This window comes from Apodemus sylvaticus, chromosome 18 (assembly GCF_947179515.1).
Source record: "Apodemus sylvaticus chromosome 18, mApoSyl1.1, whole genome shotgun sequence".
Taxonomy (NCBI): Eukaryota; Metazoa; Chordata; class Mammalia; order Rodentia; family Muridae; genus Apodemus; species Apodemus sylvaticus.
Genome location: NC_067489.1, coordinates 70,586,721 through 70,605,552, shown reverse-complemented (window position 1 = coordinate 70,605,552; position 18,832 = coordinate 70,586,721). Strand labels below are relative to the sequence as shown.

At 59.4% G+C, this 18,832-nt stretch overlaps 3 protein-coding genes and 1 long non-coding RNA gene across 5 annotated transcripts; 1 reads left to right on the top strand and 3 right to left on the bottom strand.

Moving 5' to 3' along the window:
- Window positions 1–24: 24 nt before the first annotated feature.
- On the bottom strand, window positions 25–3,113 carry Mpv17l2 (MPV17 mitochondrial inner membrane protein like 2). Of its 2 annotated transcripts, XM_052162109.1 has the most exons (5): window positions 2,122–2,365; window positions 1,745–1,915; window positions 719–795; window positions 468–596; window positions 25–389 (listed from the first exon to the last, which is right to left on the bottom strand). In XM_052162109.1, exons 1-5 carry the CDS (start codon window positions 2,306–2,308, stop codon window positions 351–353), a joined length of 603 nt encoding a protein of 200 aa, XP_052018069.1. In that variant the 5' UTR covers window positions 2,309–2,365; the 3' UTR covers window positions 25–350. The 2 variants fall into 2 exon arrangements, with proteins under 2 accessions (XP_052018069.1, XP_052018068.1); XM_052162108.1 differs by lacking the exon at window positions 25–389 and having other exon boundaries at window positions 398–596; window positions 2,122–3,113.
- Window positions 3,114–4,079: 966 nt separating this feature from the next.
- Window positions 4,080–7,618, bottom strand: Ifi30 (IFI30 lysosomal thiol reductase). Its single transcript, XM_052162105.1, has 7 exons — window positions 7,442–7,618; window positions 6,099–6,281; window positions 5,917–5,991; window positions 5,747–5,839; window positions 5,012–5,164; window positions 4,410–4,463; window positions 4,080–4,321 (listed from the first exon to the last, which is right to left on the bottom strand). Exons 1-7 carry the CDS (start codon window positions 7,562–7,564, stop codon window positions 4,256–4,258), a joined length of 747 nt encoding a protein of 248 aa, XP_052018065.1. The 5' UTR covers window positions 7,565–7,618; the 3' UTR covers window positions 4,080–4,255.
- Window positions 7,619–9,142: 1,524 nt separating this feature from the next.
- Window positions 9,143–17,569, bottom strand: Pik3r2 (phosphoinositide-3-kinase regulatory subunit 2). The gene is made up of 16 exons (XM_052162104.1): window positions 17,443–17,569; window positions 15,481–16,175; window positions 13,457–13,549; window positions 13,288–13,338; window positions 13,070–13,201; window positions 12,784–12,982; window positions 12,193–12,278; window positions 11,974–12,082; window positions 11,767–11,865; window positions 11,505–11,685; window positions 11,284–11,409; window positions 10,855–10,997; window positions 10,530–10,706; window positions 10,286–10,357; window positions 10,010–10,180; window positions 9,143–9,845 (listed from the first exon to the last, which is right to left on the bottom strand). Exons 2-16 carry the CDS (start codon window positions 15,800–15,802, stop codon window positions 9,638–9,640), a joined length of 2,169 nt encoding a protein of 722 aa, XP_052018064.1. The 5' UTR covers window positions 15,803–16,175; window positions 17,443–17,569; the 3' UTR covers window positions 9,143–9,637.
- Window positions 12,927–14,173, top strand: LOC127668458 (uncharacterized). The gene is made up of 3 exons (XR_007974109.1): window positions 12,927–13,022; window positions 13,124–13,207; window positions 13,423–14,173. It is a non-coding gene; the product is annotated as an uncharacterized LOC127668458 (long non-coding RNA).
- Window positions 17,570–18,832: the final 1,263 nt, after the last annotated feature.

Sequence of the window (18,832 nt, the reverse complement as noted above, 5' to 3'; positions counted from 1 at the left end):
CCGCCCCCGCCCCCAAGGCAGTCCTTGACATTAAAGAGACAATTTAATGAAGTTCCGCACGCTGTCCAGCCTTGCATCAAGTTTTCTGACAGACCAGTCCCCACCTCAAGGCCGTGGAGCAAGCCCTTGTTTTAGTCCAGGCAGACGGAGGACTTGATAATCCCAGTGGGAAGCTGGGGGAGGGGCGGGGGCAGCACGTGCTGGCTTCTGTCCCACGTGGAACAGTCGCTGGTGGACTCAAGAGACTGCTAGTCCAGGCACGCTCGGCCTGGGTCTGGACATGGTCCAGGGCTTCTGACCTCCTTCGGAGCCTCCTGCCCACTGACCAGCTCGTGTGCTGGGCTTCAGGCTCAGTCCGCGCAGCCCGGAGTCTGAAGAGGTTCAGGGGCCTGTACGCAGCAGAGGGACGGTCACACAGGCACAGGCCGGAACCCACGCCCTCCCCAACTCCAGAGGGTTGCGCTCACCGAGTACTTCAGATAGGACAGGTATGTGTCCCAGCCCAGCGTCAGCCCATTGATATAGGTGACTCGGAAATGAGAAGGAATGAACAGAAAGTTCACCAGCTGGGCAGCTGGCCACACACACCAGTCGGCCTGCGGAAAGGTGGGGCCAGCGTGAGGGCGGGGCGGCTACCAGGGGCAGGGCTTGGACCTGGGGGTGGGGCCAAGGCCTTGTGGGTGGAGCCATGTTGACAGGTCCCACAGGGCATGCCCACCTTGTAGAAGTCCCAGAATTTGGCCCGCAGCTCCTGACAGCTCTCCTCTAATGTCTGACCCTCCAGGCTGCCAAGGCCTGGGAAGAAGACCAAGAAGTGATTGTAAAGGCTGAGGTGGCTACGAGGCAGCAGCAGGCAGCAGCAGGTCTCAGGCAGAGCGCCAGGGCAGGTCCAGAGAAATGAGGGGTTGGTGTTAGGGAACCTGAGTTACGCGTAGGAAAATGGGAGCTGTGGGAGGTCGTGATCCCCATCCCTGTGTTATCCCTACCTTTGTCAATTTGCCTTAGCCTAGACTCACCGGAGAGTCCCAGGGGCTGTCTGCATGCACTGGCCTGTGGCATGCATGCATGCATGCATGCGTAGGCTTATATAATTAATGGATGTGGGAAGACCCAAGGTCCTGGACTGCTCACGAGTGGTAACCTAGTCTGAATAAAGCAAGAGACCATGCCCTTCTCTCTGTGGCTGAGATGTCACTAGCTGTTGTAGTTCCTGCCTGACTTCCCCACACCTGTAGCTGAAAAACCCTTTCTGCCCCAGACTCCTTTTGGTCAGGGGATTTTAGAAAGTTGGGAGTGGTGGTCCACATTAATCCTAGCACTCAGGGAGGCAGAGGCAGAGGCAGACACATCTCTTTGGCTGCATGGTCAGCCTGGTCTACATAGAGATGTTGGGACTACACAGTGAGTCCCTGTCTCAAAATGGGGAGCAGGGAACTGGGCAAACTCAAGGCAGTCTGAGTACACAGATGCCTCCTAGAACAGCAAAACAAAGCCAAAAATAATGAAAGGCCCCAGTGCATGTGGTGGCGCACGCCTGTAACCCCAGTCCTCGGGAGGCTGAGGCAGGTGGACCTCTGTGTGTCTGACCATTCTGGTCTGTGGAGCAAGTTCCAGGGCAGCAAGGTCTACACAGAAAAACCCTGTCTGGGGGGTGGGGGAGAGGAATAAAAGTCCCGTCAGCACTCCCCTAAGCAAAAACCAGGCTCTTCCCATTACAACCTCTGAAGTCAAAGTCCTTCCTTACCCAGGAAGTACCAAACGCCCAGTATGGGAGATGCCACCGTCTGATCCACTAGCACCTTCTTCATCACACTCGGGAGGCTTCGCAGGCCCGACGCGGGGAGGAGGCGGTCCAACCACAGGTACCAGAAGTGTAGGAAGGGTCCCATGCTGCAGCCCACTGCGAACATGCTGGCTGCGGACAGGGAGATTCATGGCGGACCCTCCTGGCGGGGTGCAGGGAGCCAGCCCATGGGAGTGGCTGCCCGGACCCAGGGTGAGCAACAGGTCCCATCAGAGTGGGTGTCCCGTCCCAGAGCCCCATGAGGGCGGGTGCTCGCTCCAAGGCTGACCGACAGGTCTCTCTGGGGTCCGCCTCGTTCGCGGACCGGCCCCGCTCACCTGAACGCCGCGCGCTGAACCTCTGTCCAGGCCGCGCGCGCACTTCCCAGGCCTGTCGCGCGCCATCGCCCGCGGCCATGAGCACGCCGCAGCCCAGCGTGTTGGTGGCGAGCAGCGCGCGGCCCTGGAACAGCGGGCGCCCCGCAGCCAGCGCCTTGCGAGCCCAGCGCCAGCCTCCCGAAGCCATGGCCGCTGCAGACACCAGGGAGCCGCCGCCGCCGCCGCCGCCGCGAGCCGGCCACGCGCCAATCACATGCCCCGCCGAGGAACCGCCCCCTCAGAACGGGCCAATCCAAAACCACAAAGCTCCGCCTCTTGAATGAAATGACCAATCGTCCCCAAGCGTTGCGGCGAGCACGGAAGTCCTGTTTTGCTTTACCCTCCCTTTTCCTGCTCTCAGGACCAATGGGCAAGCGCACTTGAGTCTCGCTGAGCCGAGCTGGCCAATCCTATGTCCTTGTCCTGAGCCGCCCCGCCCACAACGCCGGATTGCGAGCTGCCGGACTTGACCTTGGCGTGACCTCTCCTGTGCCTGCGAGCTCAGTCAAGTTCATGGACACTGGTCTAACCTCAGCTGTTTGAGACCTGTTCTCATGTAGCGCAGGCTGGCCTTGAACTACTGCTGCCTCTATCACCGTGCCACACGTCTGCGTTTTCGAAGACTGAATAGAAGGAGTTCGTTATGCAAATTCATGTATTGATCTCTTCACCGCAACTTTGTCGCTGCAGAAACAAACATCCTTACTTCCTTTATTCTTTAACCGTACACAAGCCACCAAACCATTCTGATGCCCAGGTTCTCGAATATATTACCCGCCCTTTCCAGGAAAGTCTTACTTTTTCCTACAGTGAACCTCTTGACCCCCATCAAGTCTCTGGATTTTATAGCTACAGATTTAATCCATGAACTTCTGCTCTGCCTAAGGAACTCCTATTCATTCTTCAAAACCCAATTCTGAAATGCCTGTCTTACTTATAAAGACTGTTAAACCACACATCCCACCCTCCCAGCCCTCGTTCCTCCCCCTGGTCCGTCCTGGCTTCATTAAACTAGAGATAGAGTTGGTTCTGCATTTCCTGGTCAGGGGACTCATGGGTAACTGGTCTTTGGCATCTTAAGGTGTGATGGTCAATACTGTCAATCAGACAGGCTCTAGAGTCACCTTGAAGACAAGCCCTGGGGGCATATGAGATGGCTGGTCTAGAGCAGTGACTCTCAACCTTCCTGATGCTGCGACCCTTTAATTAATGTCATGTAGTGATGACCCCCAACCAGAAAACGTTTCGTTGTTAGGTGATTATGCTACTGTTATGAATTGTAAATATCTGAACGCCCCAAGGGGTCTGGACCCACTGGGTGAGAGCAGCTGGTCTAGACTGTGTTAGCTGACGTGAAAAGATCCCCCTGCCCCAGAATGCAGGTGGCACCGTCCTCTGTGGAAAGTTCTGCACAAATTAAAAAGTTTCAAGTGGCCATGCAGTGGTGGCACAGACCTTTAGTCCCAGCACTCAGGAGGCAGAGGCAGGAGGATCTCTGTGAGTTTGAGATTGGCTTGCTCTACAGAGCAAGTTCTAGGACAGCCAGGGCTACATGGAAAACCCTGTCTACACCCACCCCTCCCCCAGGGGTGGAGAAAGTAGGGGGGCATCAACACCTGCCTGCCTGCTTCCTGACTGTGCAGAGAATGTGACTTCAAGCTCCTGCCTGGACTCACACACACACACACACACAATATACACACACACACATACACACAAACACAAGATATACAGCACACACCCTTCCTTCCTTAAGTAGCTTTTGTACAATGAAAAAGTAACTCAGAGAGACCAGCATTTTTTGGCTTTTCAGATGAGGCATGAACTCCAGGGTTTGGGGCACTGAGTGCCGCGCAGGTGCAGAGCCCTGGGTTACAGCTCCCAAAGAGACAGAAACACAAACTCCGGGAAAAAAGGAATCACCGTAATATAGATGATTTGTTCTATGAATTTAAATTTAGCACCATTTGAAAATAAGGCGAGATCCTGGTCACTGGGAAGTTCTGAGTCTGGTTCTGTGGGACGTGCGGCAGGCAGCAGCTCCCGCGGGCTCTCAGTCTGAGCAAGCTGAGCATTTGTCTTGGGACGATGGCCTTCACTTATAGCAGACCTCCCTGGGGGAGTCGCCAACGGAGGAGCAGATGTCTGGCTTCTCCAGTCCCTGGAGGTGGATGGAAGGCTAGGAACGGGGAACCTCTGGGGAGACACAACCCCCCCCCCATGAACCCCATGATGCCTGCCCAGCTTACCTGGTACAGCTGACAGACTGTGCTCAGGAGCTGGCTGGGGTCCTTCAAAGGTTTCTGCATATCACAGGAGACATGGTTAAACACAGCTGCGTGAGGGGCGTGCGCCTGAGAGCTGACACAGGAGGATCAGACCAATCTCACTTGTACTGACCCAGGCAGGGTGGCTGATCTGTCACTCTGCTATGGGTCCTCAGAGTACAAAGACTCTTGTGTGAGGCCAGAGCTCAAAATGGGGTTATCTCTGTTGTCTTTCATTATTTTGGTTTTGGTGTCTTTTTTCTAATTAAATTATTATTTTTAGATTTGTTTATCTTATTTCATATGTAGGGATGTTTTGCCTACATATGTTTATGTAGTGCCCGTGGTGGCCACGAGAGGGCGGTAGATCCCTGGAACTTGAGTGTCCACAGGCTGCCACATGGGTGCTGGGACTCGAACCCAGGTCACCTGAAAGAACGGCCAGTGTTCTTAACCTCTAAGCCTGGAGTCACTGATGCAGCCACACTCACTGCTGGGGAACAGAGCACCATGCCCACCTCTTTACATGACTCTGGAGCTGTGAACTCGGACTGTGCTGCCCTGGCCGGCTAGAGAGTTCTTACCTCGTTGACTAGCACCCAGGGCACATACTTATGGGGTGGCTGTAGGGCATCTGTGAGCTGCGCGTTCTCGTGCATGAGCTGAGTGCCCCGTTTCCCGGTGGCACACTCCATGATGCTGTCTGGTGACACCTCTGGAGCATACACCTGCAGGCACTGTGAGGAGAGGAGGACGCATTGCTCAGTTCCCTGGATATTTCGCCATCAGCCCGCAGGCGGCCCCAGACCAGCCTCTCCCCTCTCACTGTCCGCCTGGGCGGAGGTTCCTTGAAGCTGAGCCTTTGGGTGCACTCGCTTCCCAGTAACACCGGATTAGCAGCCTCGGCCCCCAGGTATCTCCTTATCTCAGGGCCTTCTTACGCGCCGAGCCCTCTGCTGACCACACCCTACTCCTTCTTCCTTGGTGTGTCCTACCTGCTCACCCTCCCTGACTGCAGTCCCACCAGAGGGGCCGGCCTGGGAGTGTCCCACAATGCCCCGGGAAGCAGGCTCCGCCCGGCTTATCTCCTGTCACCCGAGTCGTTTGTGTCTACAGATAGTGAAGACCCCAGGCTCGGCTCCTAGACCTAAAGGTTTTCCGGTGGAGAAACTACCCGGGGAAAGTCCCGCCCAGGGCTAGGGCGTGACTCGGGGCTGGAACCCTCCAGTGAGGGCCTGGGGGCGTGGCTCGGGAATGGAGCCCATCCCCTGCCTGGATGCGGGAACTCTGGCGACACAGCCTCCCACCCTGCGGCTCACCGGTCCCAGTTTCTTCTCCATATCCTCCATCTCCTCCATGCAGACGATGGTTAGGAACGCCGCCTCCTTTTCAAGCTTATCCAGCAGACAGGCCTGGAAAGGAAGGCGAGTGTCGTCCAGGAGGGAGCGGCCAACCCCACCTCCGTCCTCCGCAGGCTGCCCCAGCTTACCTCCACCTTGTTGAGTTTACACTCCAGTTCCCCGTGCTGGCACGTGAACTCCCATGTCCCGCTGACATTTCTCTCCTGCAGGACACCGATGGACCTTGGTGAGCCCCGTGACCAGGCGTTCCAGTGCCCGGGCATCCCTCCGGCTTCGGTTGCCCCGCCCCGCCCCGCCCCGCCCCCAGCACCTGTGCGTTCCCATAGGGCACCAGGGTGATGTTGACGATTTCCATAACCATCAGCCAGGTTGGGAACAAATCTCGGACGAGGAAGTAGCGACAAGCTCCACACAGGGACTCATAATAGAGGCTGACTCTGACAAGTGGTGCAGGGGGCAACGGGCGTGGCCCGAGGAGGCACAGGTCGTGGGCCTGAAACGAAGAGAGGTGTCTGGTGAGGTGGGGCCCCGGTCACCCCCAGGCTTCCGAGCCCGGTCACCCTTGCAGAGAGCAGCCCTATGCCAAGACGCTTATAGTTCGGTCAGCCTTGTGGCACCGCGGACTAGAGGTTTCTTTGCACATGTTGAGTGATCGGTCTCCTGATGAGCCACACCCCGGGCCCTCTGAGGTTTTCTAGATTCTAGATCTTGTTCCGCAATCACAGTTTATCTGCAAAACGGAACCTGACAGACTCTCAAACAGTAGGAGCTCGTTGAATGCACAATCTTTAACTATATGCAGGAAGTGCTAAGATACGCGTATTTTTAGCCCCCGGGAGGGAGGCAGAGTCCAGTCTGGTTTACATAGTGAGTTCCAGGACAGTCAGCGCTACACTGAGACTCTGTCTCCTCCACAAACAAAACAGAAAAGCAAACCAAATCAAAGCGAGAAAAATAAAGTAAAAGAAAAATAAGATATGCATCTTCCTCAGCCTGGTCTGTTCAGAGACGCACACTCTGAAGCCAAATGCACGCTCTCTCCCCGCCCCCTCGCAATTTTGCGCACCGCAGCTGAGCTGATGCCTTTCACCCACGAAGACGCTATTCTTCCTCTCCAGGGACCCAGGGAAACTTCACCCAGACAGGAGGTGCCTGATGCGTGCGGGGACTTCCGGTCTCGGGGAGGGCGGCCCGAGTCTCAGCAAGGACCTAGACGTGCGGCACACGTTTGCTCCATGTCAGAAGCACGCTAGCCCTCTCTTCTTCGGCTGGAACGCACACCGTAAGCGACAAGAATTGCGTGAGGGTGGAGACCAGGCAGTGGCTCAACAGGTCTGGAGCAGAACGCCCCCCACACCCCGAGCGCGCGCGCCCATCCCTCAGCCCTTGACTCAGACATGTGCGGTAGGTGGCTGATGAGGCTCAGGCAAGGCGGGCAGGCAGAGCTGCGTTTTTCAGACCTGAGATGGAGAAGCGAAAGGACGCGGACACGGTGCTCAGAGTCTAGCGACTGGATTAGGGGTGACAGCTTTCCCTGGAGACTTTGGAGTTCCCCGACATGAATTCACGGAGTAAGTGCAGAGAAATCCCTATGTTGACAGACCGACGGACATCTGAACCTCGGCCACTTCCTGCGTCGCGGTCCGTCCCTACCTTGCAGGTGGCTGCGCCTTCGGAGGATGCTTGCAGCGCGGACGCAGTGGCTGCTCTGGGAACCTCGTGTGGCAATAGCAGAAGCAGAAGGGACAAGAGTGGTAGGAGCGGAGAGCAGGACATGGCTGCGGAGGGAGAAGCTGGCTGGACTGCTTGGCCAGGCCAGGAAGGCGGGAGACTTTAAGCAAGTAGAGGCCCCACCCACTAAGACCACGCCCCAGCCAGGCTCCTCCTAACTCTGGGCCTCCGTTCCTGAAGGCTCCGCCCCAGCCAGGTGCTTGCCCCAAATCACGAGGCCACAAGACTCTGTCCAGCTTCCCGTCCTCCGCGGGCAGCATGTCCGGTCACATGAGACCTTTGGATCAGGATGGAAAGGGGGACTCCAGACAGTGACCGCCCGAGGGACAGGAGGCAGAGTCCTTCCCTTGAGCTCAGCGGAGGTGAGGTTGTGACACATTCTCATCACTAATTCTTACCCCCATCACTCCAGGTCACCGCAAGCCAGCCCCGCCCAGCAATCCCCCCCCACCCCACCCCTGCCGCCTCCCCTGATTCAAAGAAAGGAGCTCAGCCAGGGCAACTCCCCAGCTCTGAGGTCCTGGCCCTGGCTCGGGCTGAGGACAACTGGGGTACTTGCTTCCAGCAAGTGCGTGTGGGCGGAGTTGTGCCTCGACTCCCTCAGCTGCGGTTTCCGGTCAGTGGAATGGGGTCCGAGTGACACAGGACTGTGGACAGAGTCACCAGGCAAGGATCATGCTGGCACTGGAGCCCCAGCATGAAAACTGGACACTGGGTGCCCGGAGCAGGGACAGGCCACAGGACAGCAGCCCCAGCAGACAAAGGGCCAGCTCCGAGCTGGTTTTCCGTGCAGGAGTCAGCAAGCTAGCGGGGGGCGGACGGCGATTTCCAGAGTTCCACAGCTGACAGGGACAGCTACAGGCTGAGGGGTTCTGTTCTACCCAAGACTTGGTATTCCAACCCCCACTCCTTCGCAAGCTGGGCAGGAACCATTCCTGAGCCACGCCCCAAGCACAGGTAACATTTTTCTTATGTCGATTTGTCTTTCCAGCAAAGAAGCTGGTGATTCGGCCTCAGCTTCCCAGGCTGTGGGACCACAAGGTGCCATTTGTCTTAGGTCGGTCACTCGCAGGGTGCAGCACAGACTGAGGCCAACCCGTAGGGTAGGGGCTCATCCAGTACTGTCCTGGCTGAGTCCAAAGGGGCTCTCGCTCTCGGATGATGCAGTGACACAGGCTGGTGGGGGAGGGGAGCACTCAGAGAAATACTCGCGGGCATAAGTCTTGGGCAGGACTGCTAAGTTTCCCAATTTTGCTAACGAGCACAGGTCTTGGGGTCTCGTCAGCGGGTGTGCAGAGGGTCAGAGCTTGTCTGCCCCTCACAACTCAGGGAGACTAGGGACGCGAGACACCCTCCTGGGTGGCTGGTGCCGCCCTTCTTCCTGATAAGGAAGCTAGGGACCACATGGGTGTCACCTGCGGGCATGCCCAGCTGGTGTCTGCCCGAGCGCCCTGGGGCTGGGGGACCAGAAGAGGGGCCGTTCATAAGTTTGAGGTTCCCTGGCAAGCCAGGGCCTGGATGTGGGGCAGGGCAGGTTACACCTGTGCTGCATGGCCACAGACAGGCCAAAGTCTGTCGTTCCCAACAGGGGTTAGGGGCTCCGGTTCCAAAGACACTCAGCCAACAGGTACAATGTTTCATATTCGTATCAATAAATGTACCGTACAAAACCCGCTGCCCATCAGCCCTGGGGTCCAGGGAGCAGGGACACACCCAGGGCCCTTGTCCCAAAGGGGAAGTGATTGCAGTCGGGAGAACAGCGCAGGGCCTGGGCGAGGGCCAGAGTCTGTATTTTGCCCGCCAGAGGGGGGAACTTCTCGGCAGCTGCGGGGTAACCCCCTGTGACTGGTTTCACTTCGACCTTCAGACGGGAAGCTGGGGTCCGCGGGGCGGGTCCCGCCCGGCCCCGAGTGCCCAGGCCTGAGTTCCTGGAAATCACCGAGCGCACTTCCTGTCTGACCCCGGGGATATGGCTTGAAAAACTCGGGGCGCCCAGGTCAGTGGCCCCGCAGCCTCTGTAAACATGGCAGGCGCAGCGGGAGGGGTGGCTTGCTGCGTGTTCGCGGGGAGGGGATCTGGAGACAGACACACGGACAAGGAGGCAGGTGGGGCGGGCGCTCAGCGTGCGGCAGGCGGCGGGCCAGGCCCGGGGGCACGCACGGGGTGTGCGAGGGTGACGGTGAGTGCGTCATTGTGCTGCACCAGCGACGCGTGCTGGTAGTGCAGCACCAGCTCCTTCAGGGACCCGTACAGGTTATAGGGCTCCGCGAAGCCGAAGCCGGTGGCCGTGCGGTAGATGACACAGTGCTTCGTGTCGCCGTCCACCCTGCGTGGACAACAGAGCTGTTCAGAGGAGAAGCAGGGCTGCCTCTCTGGGCGACCTGCTCCTGCCCCTCGTCCCTGCCAAGCTCGACACACAATGGGTACTCAATGCACGCAGTGGGTTCGCAACACAAAGGACTCAGCCTTAGCCAATAGCCCGGCACTCACACCACGGAGCATGCGTAGCAGCCCCGCTGGCTGCTCTCCCGGATGAGGAAGGTCCCATCTCGCCTGCCACTCAGCATCTCCTCCGCCTGTGTGCGGTTGATCTTGCCCACGTACCACGTGCGCTCCTCGTGATGGGGCAGGGCGTCCTCATCGTCCATCAGTGAGTACTGGCTGTGGGTACACAGGAAGGGCGCCACTACCGGGCGAGCCTCCCCTCCCCACCAATGCAACCCGTCCCCTTTGAAGCCCCGGTGCCCCACGCAGCACGCCACTCACTCCTCAGTCTCGTTCTTGATTCCCAGCCATTCGTTGATCTTCCTCTGTCGGGCACCTTTCTGGGTGAGCCACCTGACGGGAGAGGTAAGTGGTGAGCGCGTGCAAGGGAAACGGAGGTAAACCACAGTAGGTTCCAAGTGCAGTTTCTCTGGCGGCCGAAAGGGGCGCTGGAGCGTGGTGGTTTGCCCTGCCCCGCGGTGCTGCGCACGAGCGCCCCCTGGTGAGCGCGAGGGGCGCGACTCACACGAGGTACTGGTCCCTGATCTTGCGCAGCTGCATGAGGTCAGGCTTGAGGCTGTTCATGCGCTTGTCGATCTCGCGGTTGTCCGAGGCCTGCGCCCGCAGATCCTGCTCCAGCTTCGTGCGGCTTTCATGGATCTCTGCGATGCGAGACTTGAGTCGCTCGGAGTTCAGCAGGATCCTGAGGAAAAGGGCAGGGCGAACTCCTATGCACCCCGCACGCTCCATTTCCACCCATTACCAGCCTCCTCCACCACTGAGCGCCACCTCCCACCCCTCTCGCCCTGTGCCCAGCAGAGGGTGCACGGGGGGGGGGGGAGCCCACGCACCTCTGCATCTCCTTCTCATTGCCCTCCCGCCGGAAGCGCTCCAGATACTCCTTGCTGCACTTCTCCTGTGTCTGGCCCTGTTCTTCGAAGATCTTGATGGTCTCGTTGAAGGCCTCTATGGCCGTGCGTTTCATCTGAAGCTCCTGGGGATGGGGTGAGACTCAGTTACACCCACACGTCCCTAAACCCGCCACGAGGAGCGAGGGGTAATTCTGTTCTGTCTCCTTCACTGGGAACAATATTCCAATAATGCTGGCTGGCTGCACGCAGCGAACTCTGACTCAGCCTACAAATCCCACTCTACAAACGCATCCTTCCTTCATATTCACGGTTGGGAATCCACTGGGAGGAAATGGTCTGTAGTACTGCGCGCTGGGGCGGGGCACAGGCCTGGGCTACCCTTCTCGCGCATGCGCAGAGGCCAGGTACCTGGGAGGTCCGTGTGTATTCCTCATATAGCTGGTCGTATTCGCGGCTCTTGTCCTGGTACTGCTGGTGGTAGACCTTGAGCTGGGCGCCCACAGCCTCTACGCTGTCCTCCTTCACCACCTGGTCCTGGACCCCACGACACACTGCGATCAGTGCTTCCCTCCCAAACCCGGGCTCGGCCGTGACCACGCACCCCCAGCGCGGCGCAGCGCAGCTCACACCTGCTGGTACTTGGACACGGGGTAGAGAAGGCGCGTGTCCAGCTTGGCGTTGTACTGGGCCAGTGACTCGTGGCGGTAGTGGGAGATGAGCTCGACCACGGAGCAGAAGGTAAGGGGCTCCGAGAAGCCATAGTGCCCATCCCGGTGGAAGACCTTGATCAGCTTGTTGTTCCCGCCCTTCCTGTATGCAGGGGCGGGGTCAGTATCCGGGACAGCCTCCCCAACCTGAGCCTCCTGCCCCACCGCCAAGGCGCCGCCCTACCTGAGGGTGAGCGTGTATTCTCCTTGGATCTTGCTGGAAGCATCTCGGACTAGGAAGGTGCCATCAGGTGTGTCCCGGAGCCTCTCATTCACCTCTTCCCTGGAGAACAGGGGCATGGAGCCGCTGACATGGCCCGCCCGCCCCCCACGCCACGCCCCCATGCCACGCCCCCCACAGGAAGCTCATCTCTTGCAGCAGTAGACCTACCTGGAGATGTCCCCCCAGTACCACTCTGCATCCTGAAGGGAGGGAAGGCTCCCTCCATTGGCCAGAGCTGTGGGTGCCGGCTTTGCCTTAGAGGGTTTAGGTGGCAGTGCTGGGAACAGAGAACCGCACATGCATTACACACCAAGGACACACTGCGGCTGCACACTAAGTGACCGCACGCCGCTTGGAGCCTTGCCCACCACTGAGAACGGGAGTCACCTGGGGGGACGGCGTCTTGCTCCTCCACCAGCTCCTGCAGCAGCCTCTCCACCAGCAGCACAGGGAAGTCGGGGGCAGGCGCACTCCTAGGGGCGAGTGGGGGTGTCAAGGCCGGGGAGTGACAGCTGCACCGCGTGTGAGAAGCTGGGGCAGCGGGTGTGGAGCGCAACTGGCAGCGTGGGAAGACAGGTGCGGCAAAGAATGTGCACTAGGAGCTCCGAGAGGAAAACAGGAAGTAAAACCGAGCCCACGTGCGCCAGATGCACCTCCTCTGCCTGTCGCTCCCTCACTGCAGCCCCTGGGATTCCGATCCTAGCCTTCTCTTGCCCAGCAAGGCTCCGCCCCACAGTGACAGCCCTGCCCATGTGCAGCCACCCCAGCCCTGCTCCCTTTGGCTTAGAGCCATCTTTTTGCCCCATAAAGAGGCTCCCCGTGGCCCCACCTATCCTAAAGACCCCGAAGCCTTTGGTCCCGCCTGGCTCTGCCCATCCAGGAAAACTGTTTTTCCCCTTCCATCATTTCTGGGACCCAGCCCACACAGTGATGACCACGCCCACTAAGCCACACCTCACCAGGGCTCCACCCACTCACCCATCACCCTCGCCCCCTGGCGGAGGTGCACGCAGCAGCAGCGGCCCGAAGGTACTGGCCAGCGCATGGATAGCTGGAGCTGGAGAGGGCGCTCTGCGGGCCACGCGGCCCAGGTGCTGCAGCAGGAACCGCAGCGTGAGCGCCTGGTGCAGCGGCAGCGTCGGGGGTTCCAGCACCAGCCCCACGGGGCCTGCAACCTCTGCAGGCAGAGACAGCCAGTCGGGCCAGTGAGCACCCAGGTATCCACCCCTTGGTCCCTTGCCCACCCTGCTCTGCCAGGCTTTACCCCGAAGTGCCCGGTACGCCTCTGCTGCGGCCTCAGGGGTCACCACTGCTGCAGGCAACGCCAGCAGGAAGCCCTTGACAGCATCGTACAAGGCGGTGCGGTCCCAGTGCTCCACATCACTCAGGGACCAGTCTGCAGGTACAGCAAAGCGTCACAGTCCAGCCTGGGAAATGTGCCCGCCCCACCCATCACCAGGGAAAGGGAGCAGAATCCCTGACCTGTCCGTGGTACGGGCAGCTCCGGCCTGCTGTAGCATTCACCGTCCAGCTCTGGGAGAAGGGGACTCGCGTGACTGAGCAGCACAGGCCCAGCACACCTCCCCACCAGGTGTCACCCTTTCCCCTGGCCCACAGGGAGCCCCTGCCCCACAGCCAGGCTGGACCTCACCTGCTTGCTCGATGGTCTCTACCAGCTTCACCAGAATCGGGGGAGCAGGGTCAGGTGGGGAGAACTGCTCTGCCAGATCTGCCAGTACGTGGCCTGGAAGGAAGGGACAGGGTGTGAACCCTCAGCCGTCAAGACTGCGTAGCACCCAGCTTGGGAACCCAGGGCACAGGGGGCACTGGGAGTTATTTCTGAAGTTCACCACAAGGAATCTGCAAGCCCAGGGACAGTGGGGGACACGATGGATGGCAAAAGCCAAGTGCAAGGAGTGGGAGTGGACATCCAGCACTCTGGGGCTGAAGGCAGGATGGCGGCCAGTTCCAGGCCACCCTGGGTTACAGACAGCCTGTCTCCAAAAGCAAAAGAGGTGGCGGTGTGGACAACTTCGGCATGAGGCTGGAACCGGCGGAGGAGCACGCACTAGCCTCTTCACCACAAATGCCTGGCCTCTGCAAACACGGCTGCACCTACGTGGGTTCACAAGGATGCACGCGGCAGGGAGCAGAGGCCATGCAGACTTTGGCTCTATTGTGGTCGGCTGTGCAGCCCTGACCTCAGGGGTCACCATCGCTGGGCCTTACACTTCAAAGAAAATCACCAGATTGTAGTACCTTTTTGTTTTGGATTTTGAGACAGGGTCTCAGTATACAGATCATTCAAGATACTCCGGGCTCTGCCTCCTAGAGTGCTGGGTGTAAAGGCCTGGGCCACCGAGTCTAATGCTCTTGTGTTTGAATCAGAGTCCTACTATGCAGCCCTGGCGGCCTCAAACCCAAATCAGTTCTCTGGCTGAGACTGTGGGCACCGCACACCTGGCTCCCACCCTCCCCCACGCCAGCCTCGGGGCCCAGCTCCTGCCAGCGGCGTCTGGTTCCCATGCAGGGCCTTTTGTGCACAGGTGTCTGCCTGCCCCTACCATCTGGGTTGGCTCCGGCCCTCGGCAGGGATGCCCTGGCATGCAGCGGAGGCAAGCCAGGGCCTGCGGGGCCTCCCTGAGTGGAGCTGGCCTAGCTGTGTGGAAAAAAAGAAAGAGGGGGGTGGGGGAGAACGAAAGAAAGAAAGAAAGAAAGAAAGGAAGGAAGGAAGGAAGGAAGGACCCCCCCAAACTGCACCAGGAGATGGCCAGTACCCTGGTCGGGGGCAGGGACCGCAGTGCCAAATGGAGGCCCCACTCGTAAAGCCTCAGTACCTGGAGGTGTGGCCTCTGCTGGTGGGGAAACTGAGCCTGCAGAGGGCAGCCCTCAGTCCTGAAGGCTTGAGGGTGAGGCGGGGCATGTGAGATGGCTGGACCTTGGCCAGCCTGGGGAGGGAGGCGGCTGTGACTGGGGCAGCCACAGGCTCTGGCTGTGAGCCCGGATGGGCTGGGGCCCTGTAGCTCTCAGGGACAAGCCCGGGCTCTGGGGACGCCAGATGCTGCGTGGCCTGAGCCAACCCCCCAGGCCTCAGCTGTGCTGCAGATCCACCCCAAGTGAGGGGTGACGGCCATGAAACTGCGTTGGGCACTGAAGCCACAGAGAGGCGCCAGGACACTGGGATCCTACCCGGCCTTCCCAGTGCTAGGATGTCGGGCACGCACCACCATCTGGCTGCCTGACTGTCTTCCACGGGTCTGTGGGGTCCCTGCGTCCCACTGCTGCACCCCAGGGCCAGATATCCCACCTCTTCTGGGATTAGGCTCCGTAAGAACAGGGTTAGAGGTTCGCATGGAGAATGTGTCTGCAGCTTGCAGGAGGCCTCTGCCTCCTACAGAACTCGCCCCAAGTTTCTCTTCACTCCCTGCTGGCTGCTCCTGAAGCTGCCTCTGGGCCTTTGCAGGAGCTCTGCTCTGCCCGGAGCCGACGCCCTCAGCCCCTCACCACTCTTGTCACAGAGTGACACATTCTCACTTCCTGAACTCCAGGGGTGAGCTCACTGACAGCAGAATCCCCATACAACGAGTAGCCCACATTCACTGGACAGACAGAAGAGGCCGCGGAACAGACTTAAGGTCTGAGGGCGAGGGTTCCTTTTCCAAGGTGTCTGCTCACCTGACTCAGAAGGTCCATCCAAGGGCCTGGCCGGCAATGGACGGGGTCCCCGTGGGCGAGGGCCTGGTCGAGCCAGAGCCACAGGTCCTAGAAACTCCACGTATGTTCCGGGGAAGTCCCCTCGCTGTCGGGTGCGCTCATTGAAGCCAGGCATCCAGCCCACGTCGTGTGGGCAGCGCTCTCCTCCATCAGCCACACCAAGCGCCTGCAGGGCCGCCCGGCTCACCACCAGGAGGTCCCCGGGGAGCAGCTCCAGGTCCTCAGGCTGCTCCCGGCGGAACGGGTAGACAGCCCTGTACTGGAAGCCCTCAGCACCTGCCATGGTGGGGCCTGGGGGGATCTGGACAGTCAGGTGGCTCCCAGGGGCTCCAGGGGCCCCATGGGCTGGTGCGGCCTGTGTGGTAGGCTTGCAGACCTCTAACTTCCAGAAGTCACAGGCGACCTCGGGGGCCGCTCATGCCTAGCTGGCCATTACTACAAGTCATTTGTCACAGAGTCCACCACTCAGTCACCCGTGCAATGATGTTCCTGGTGTTTTCTCAAACCATTCGGCTTTCGTTCCCCATCAGATGGCCAAGCTGAGATCAGTGGGTGGGCCGTGGGTGCCCAAGCTTGCCAGCTCTTCAAGGTGAGCCTGACACCAGATGAGGAGCCCAGACCACAGACTGCTACCCTGCTCAGCTGGGGGCATCAGCCTACAGGACACAGACAAGGCAGAGTGAGCCAGGCCAGAATCCCCCAGTGACCTTGGGGATGGCCCCTGTCCTGCCGCTGGTCAGCCTCCCCGTTTGAGCCCACACGAACAGGCTTTCTTCGGGGTGCTGGGGGCCGAATGCTCTGCTGACCCACCAGGGCCGAAGGAATGGAAGTTCAGAGCTCTCTGAAGGACCCCACTCATCAGGAGGAGGAAGCCAACCACAGATGCACCCACATTCAAGGTGGGAACAAAGACAGTGACCACATGGCCAGTTAGACTCGGGGCTAACCGGGGACCCCAAGAAGAGGTGGAACACCTGAGCAGTGGACGTGGCCTAGCTAGAACTGTGGCCTGCATGGGCATCCAGGGAACAGAAGCCTTGCTTCCTGCAGGAGAGGCGCGGACAGTGCGGGGCTGGCCCCAGCTTGCCTTAGTCTGGGGCTCTCTGGTGATGCAACAGAGGGGAAGTGTCAAGAAGCGCCGTGGTCACCTTAGTGCCACAGTAGGATGGGGACAGGAGCTGGACACCACCACATCGGGTCCTAGCCTGGGTCCCCATTCCAGCCTGCAGTTCGGTCCTCTGTGCATCCTCCTGGGGGACCAAGGGTGACGGGTCCTCATATAGGGACAGGACAATGCATAGACAGACTGGTCCCTGCAAAGGCCTGATGGTGGAAGATGCCTGCCTAGGACGCACAGTGGCTTTCAGAAAGGAGCCATCAAATAGACGCTTAGCGTGCCAAGGGGAGGGTCTGGGCTTCATCCCCAGATCGCGGGGACCCGGTGCAGGTGTCCTAGAGGGACTTAGGGCTTCTCGGTCCAGGGTATCCGGCGTGACTCACTGTCCGGCCTCTTGTGGCCTGCATGTTATAGGTAGGGAAACTGAGGGTCGGAGAGGCCTCTCCTAAGAAAGCCACCCGTCCTCCCGCCCCCGTGCCGAGCACGTCTGCACACCATGGGGGAAGGGTATCACGGAACCCCCAATGCAAAAGGAGGGGCCTACGGTGCACGCATAGGCTGGGTGCTCACACAGACGAGCCCCTAGACCCTCGTGCACCCCGAAGACCCCCGGACGAAGGAAGTGGCCGGATCCGGGGTCGTGCCCCGAAGCTCTCCGCCCCGTTGCGGGCGGGGACCTCCCGGCCTTAGAGACCCCGTCTCTACCCCGCAGGCTGCACAGCCCCAGGCTCGGCTCAGCTCGGCTCGGAGCCCAGTTCTCCGCGGCTCCCTCGCTCCTCGGGTCCTCGCCACCGTCATCGACTCACCCACTCCGGCCGCCGTCGCCACCAGCACGGCCGCGGCAGCCCCGGGATCCCTGCGTCAGCCGCCGTCGCCGCGGTTCCAAGCCTTCAGGCCCGTCCCCAGGCGGAAATAGCCGAGCGCACTCGGGTCGGGAGGGCGGTCCTTTCACCGCAGACGAGGCGGGGCCCGAAGACTGAGGCACGCGGGGAGCTTCCGGAACCTGCCGAAAGTACTCCCGCGGGAATGGTAGGCTGTTGTTTGCCACGAGACAGCCGAGGCTGGCCGGAAACAGCCGAGCTCGGCCGACTCGAGAGCGTGCTAGGCCGGGAGGCGGTCGGGGGCTTACGGAAGCCCGGGAGAGGGAAAGGGTCGGAAACGCATTCGGTCCGAAGCTGAACTCCATAGGACTTGGGACTCTGAGATACCTGAGCCATTCTGGGAATAGCTGAACGTGCCACAGCACGTTTTGGGTTTTGTTTTACGAAGTCGTGAACCTGCAAGACCGCGGAGCGGGTCTGGAAGGGACGGAACGAACGCCCTCCAATACAGGTCTAGGGAGTTGACTCGGCGGCCGCCGACAGCTTCCGGAAATTGCCGAAGTACGTCCCGTCCTACTGGAGGAGAGGCAGCGGCACCGGCTGGTGGAAGGAATGGAAGGCGCGGGCGCTGCCATGGCAACCCTGGGCGTCCGGAAACAGCCGAAGTGTCTCCGGCCCAACGCGCGCGAGAATGCCGCTTATCGGAGTCCGGAAGCGAGATTGTTTCCGGAAATATCGACAGACGCTGGCCCTTGGGACCGTGGGGCGGCAGAGAGAACCAGCGAGAATGAAAACCGGAAGTAACCGAGCTTGTTCGGCTGACTCCCGAGGGCTTATTTGCTTATTTATTTTAGGTCAATGCAATGACTAGGGTAGAAAATTGGGACAGAAGGGTTGCAGCAAGAGTTCGGCCGCTAAGAGTGCTCACTGCTCTTGCACAGGATCCAGGTTCAGTAAATTACAGCCGCTTGTGACCCGACGCCCCCTCCTGGTGTCTCTGGGACTTGCAAGCAAGTGGTAAACATACACATTAAATATATAGATTTCTATATTTAAGGGAAATATTGAAAGATGGGCAGATTGAAGAATTAAATTATTTGTTGAGACAGGGTCTTACTGTGCGAAGACCATGCTGGAATTAAAAGCAAGTGCTATCACACCCAGCTTTTTGGGTTTAAGATTTATTTTTGTGAGCCGGGCGGTGGTGGTGCACACCTGTAATCCCAGCACTCTGGGAGGCAGAGGCAGGCGGATTTCTGAGTTCGAGGCCAGCCTGGTCTACAGAGTGAGTTCCAGGACAGCGAGGGCTACACAGATAAACACTGTCTTGAAAAAAAACAAAATAAAAATTGTGTTTTTCTTCCATGTATGCCTT

Excerpts from the sequence above, each read along its gene's own strand:
- Mpv17l2 (XM_052162108.1), bottom strand. The coding sequence starts at position 2,308 with ATGGCTTCGGGAGGCTGGCGCTGGGCTCGCAAGGCGCTGGCTGCGGGG. Across the intron at positions 1,916-2,121 it reads GTTCAGCGCGCGGCGTTCAG|CCAGCATGTTCGCAGTGGGC; the intron begins GTGAGCGGGGCC and ends CCCTGTCCGCAG. Across the intron at positions 597-718 it reads AATTCTGGGACTTCTACAAG|GCCGACTGGTGTGTGTGGCC; the intron begins GTGGGCATGCCC and ends ACCTTTCCGCAG.
- Ifi30 (XM_052162105.1), bottom strand. The coding sequence starts at position 7,564 with ATGTCCTGCTCTCCGCTCCTACCACTCTTGTCCCTTCTGCTTCTGCTA. Across the intron at positions 5,165-5,746 it reads TGGAGAAGAAACTGGGACCG|TGCCTGCAGGTGTATGCTCC; the intron begins GTGAGCCGCAGG and ends CTCTCCTCACAG. Across the intron at positions 4,322-4,409 it reads CAGTCTGTCAGCTGTACCAG|GGACTGGAGAAGCCAGACAT; the intron begins GTAAGCTGGGCA and ends ATCCACCTCCAG.
- Pik3r2 (XM_052162104.1), bottom strand. The coding sequence starts at position 15,802 with ATGGCAGGTGCTGAGGGCTTCCAGTACAGGGCTGTCTACCCGTTCCGC. Across the intron at positions 13,550-15,480 it reads GGATGGACCTTCTGAGTCAG|GCCACGTACTGGCAGATCTG; the intron begins GTGAGCAGACAC and ends CCTTCCTTCCAG. Across the intron at positions 13,202-13,287 it reads GCTGCCCGTACCACGGACAG|ACTGGTCCCTGAGTGATGTG; the intron begins GTCAGGGATTCT and ends CTGTACCTGCAG.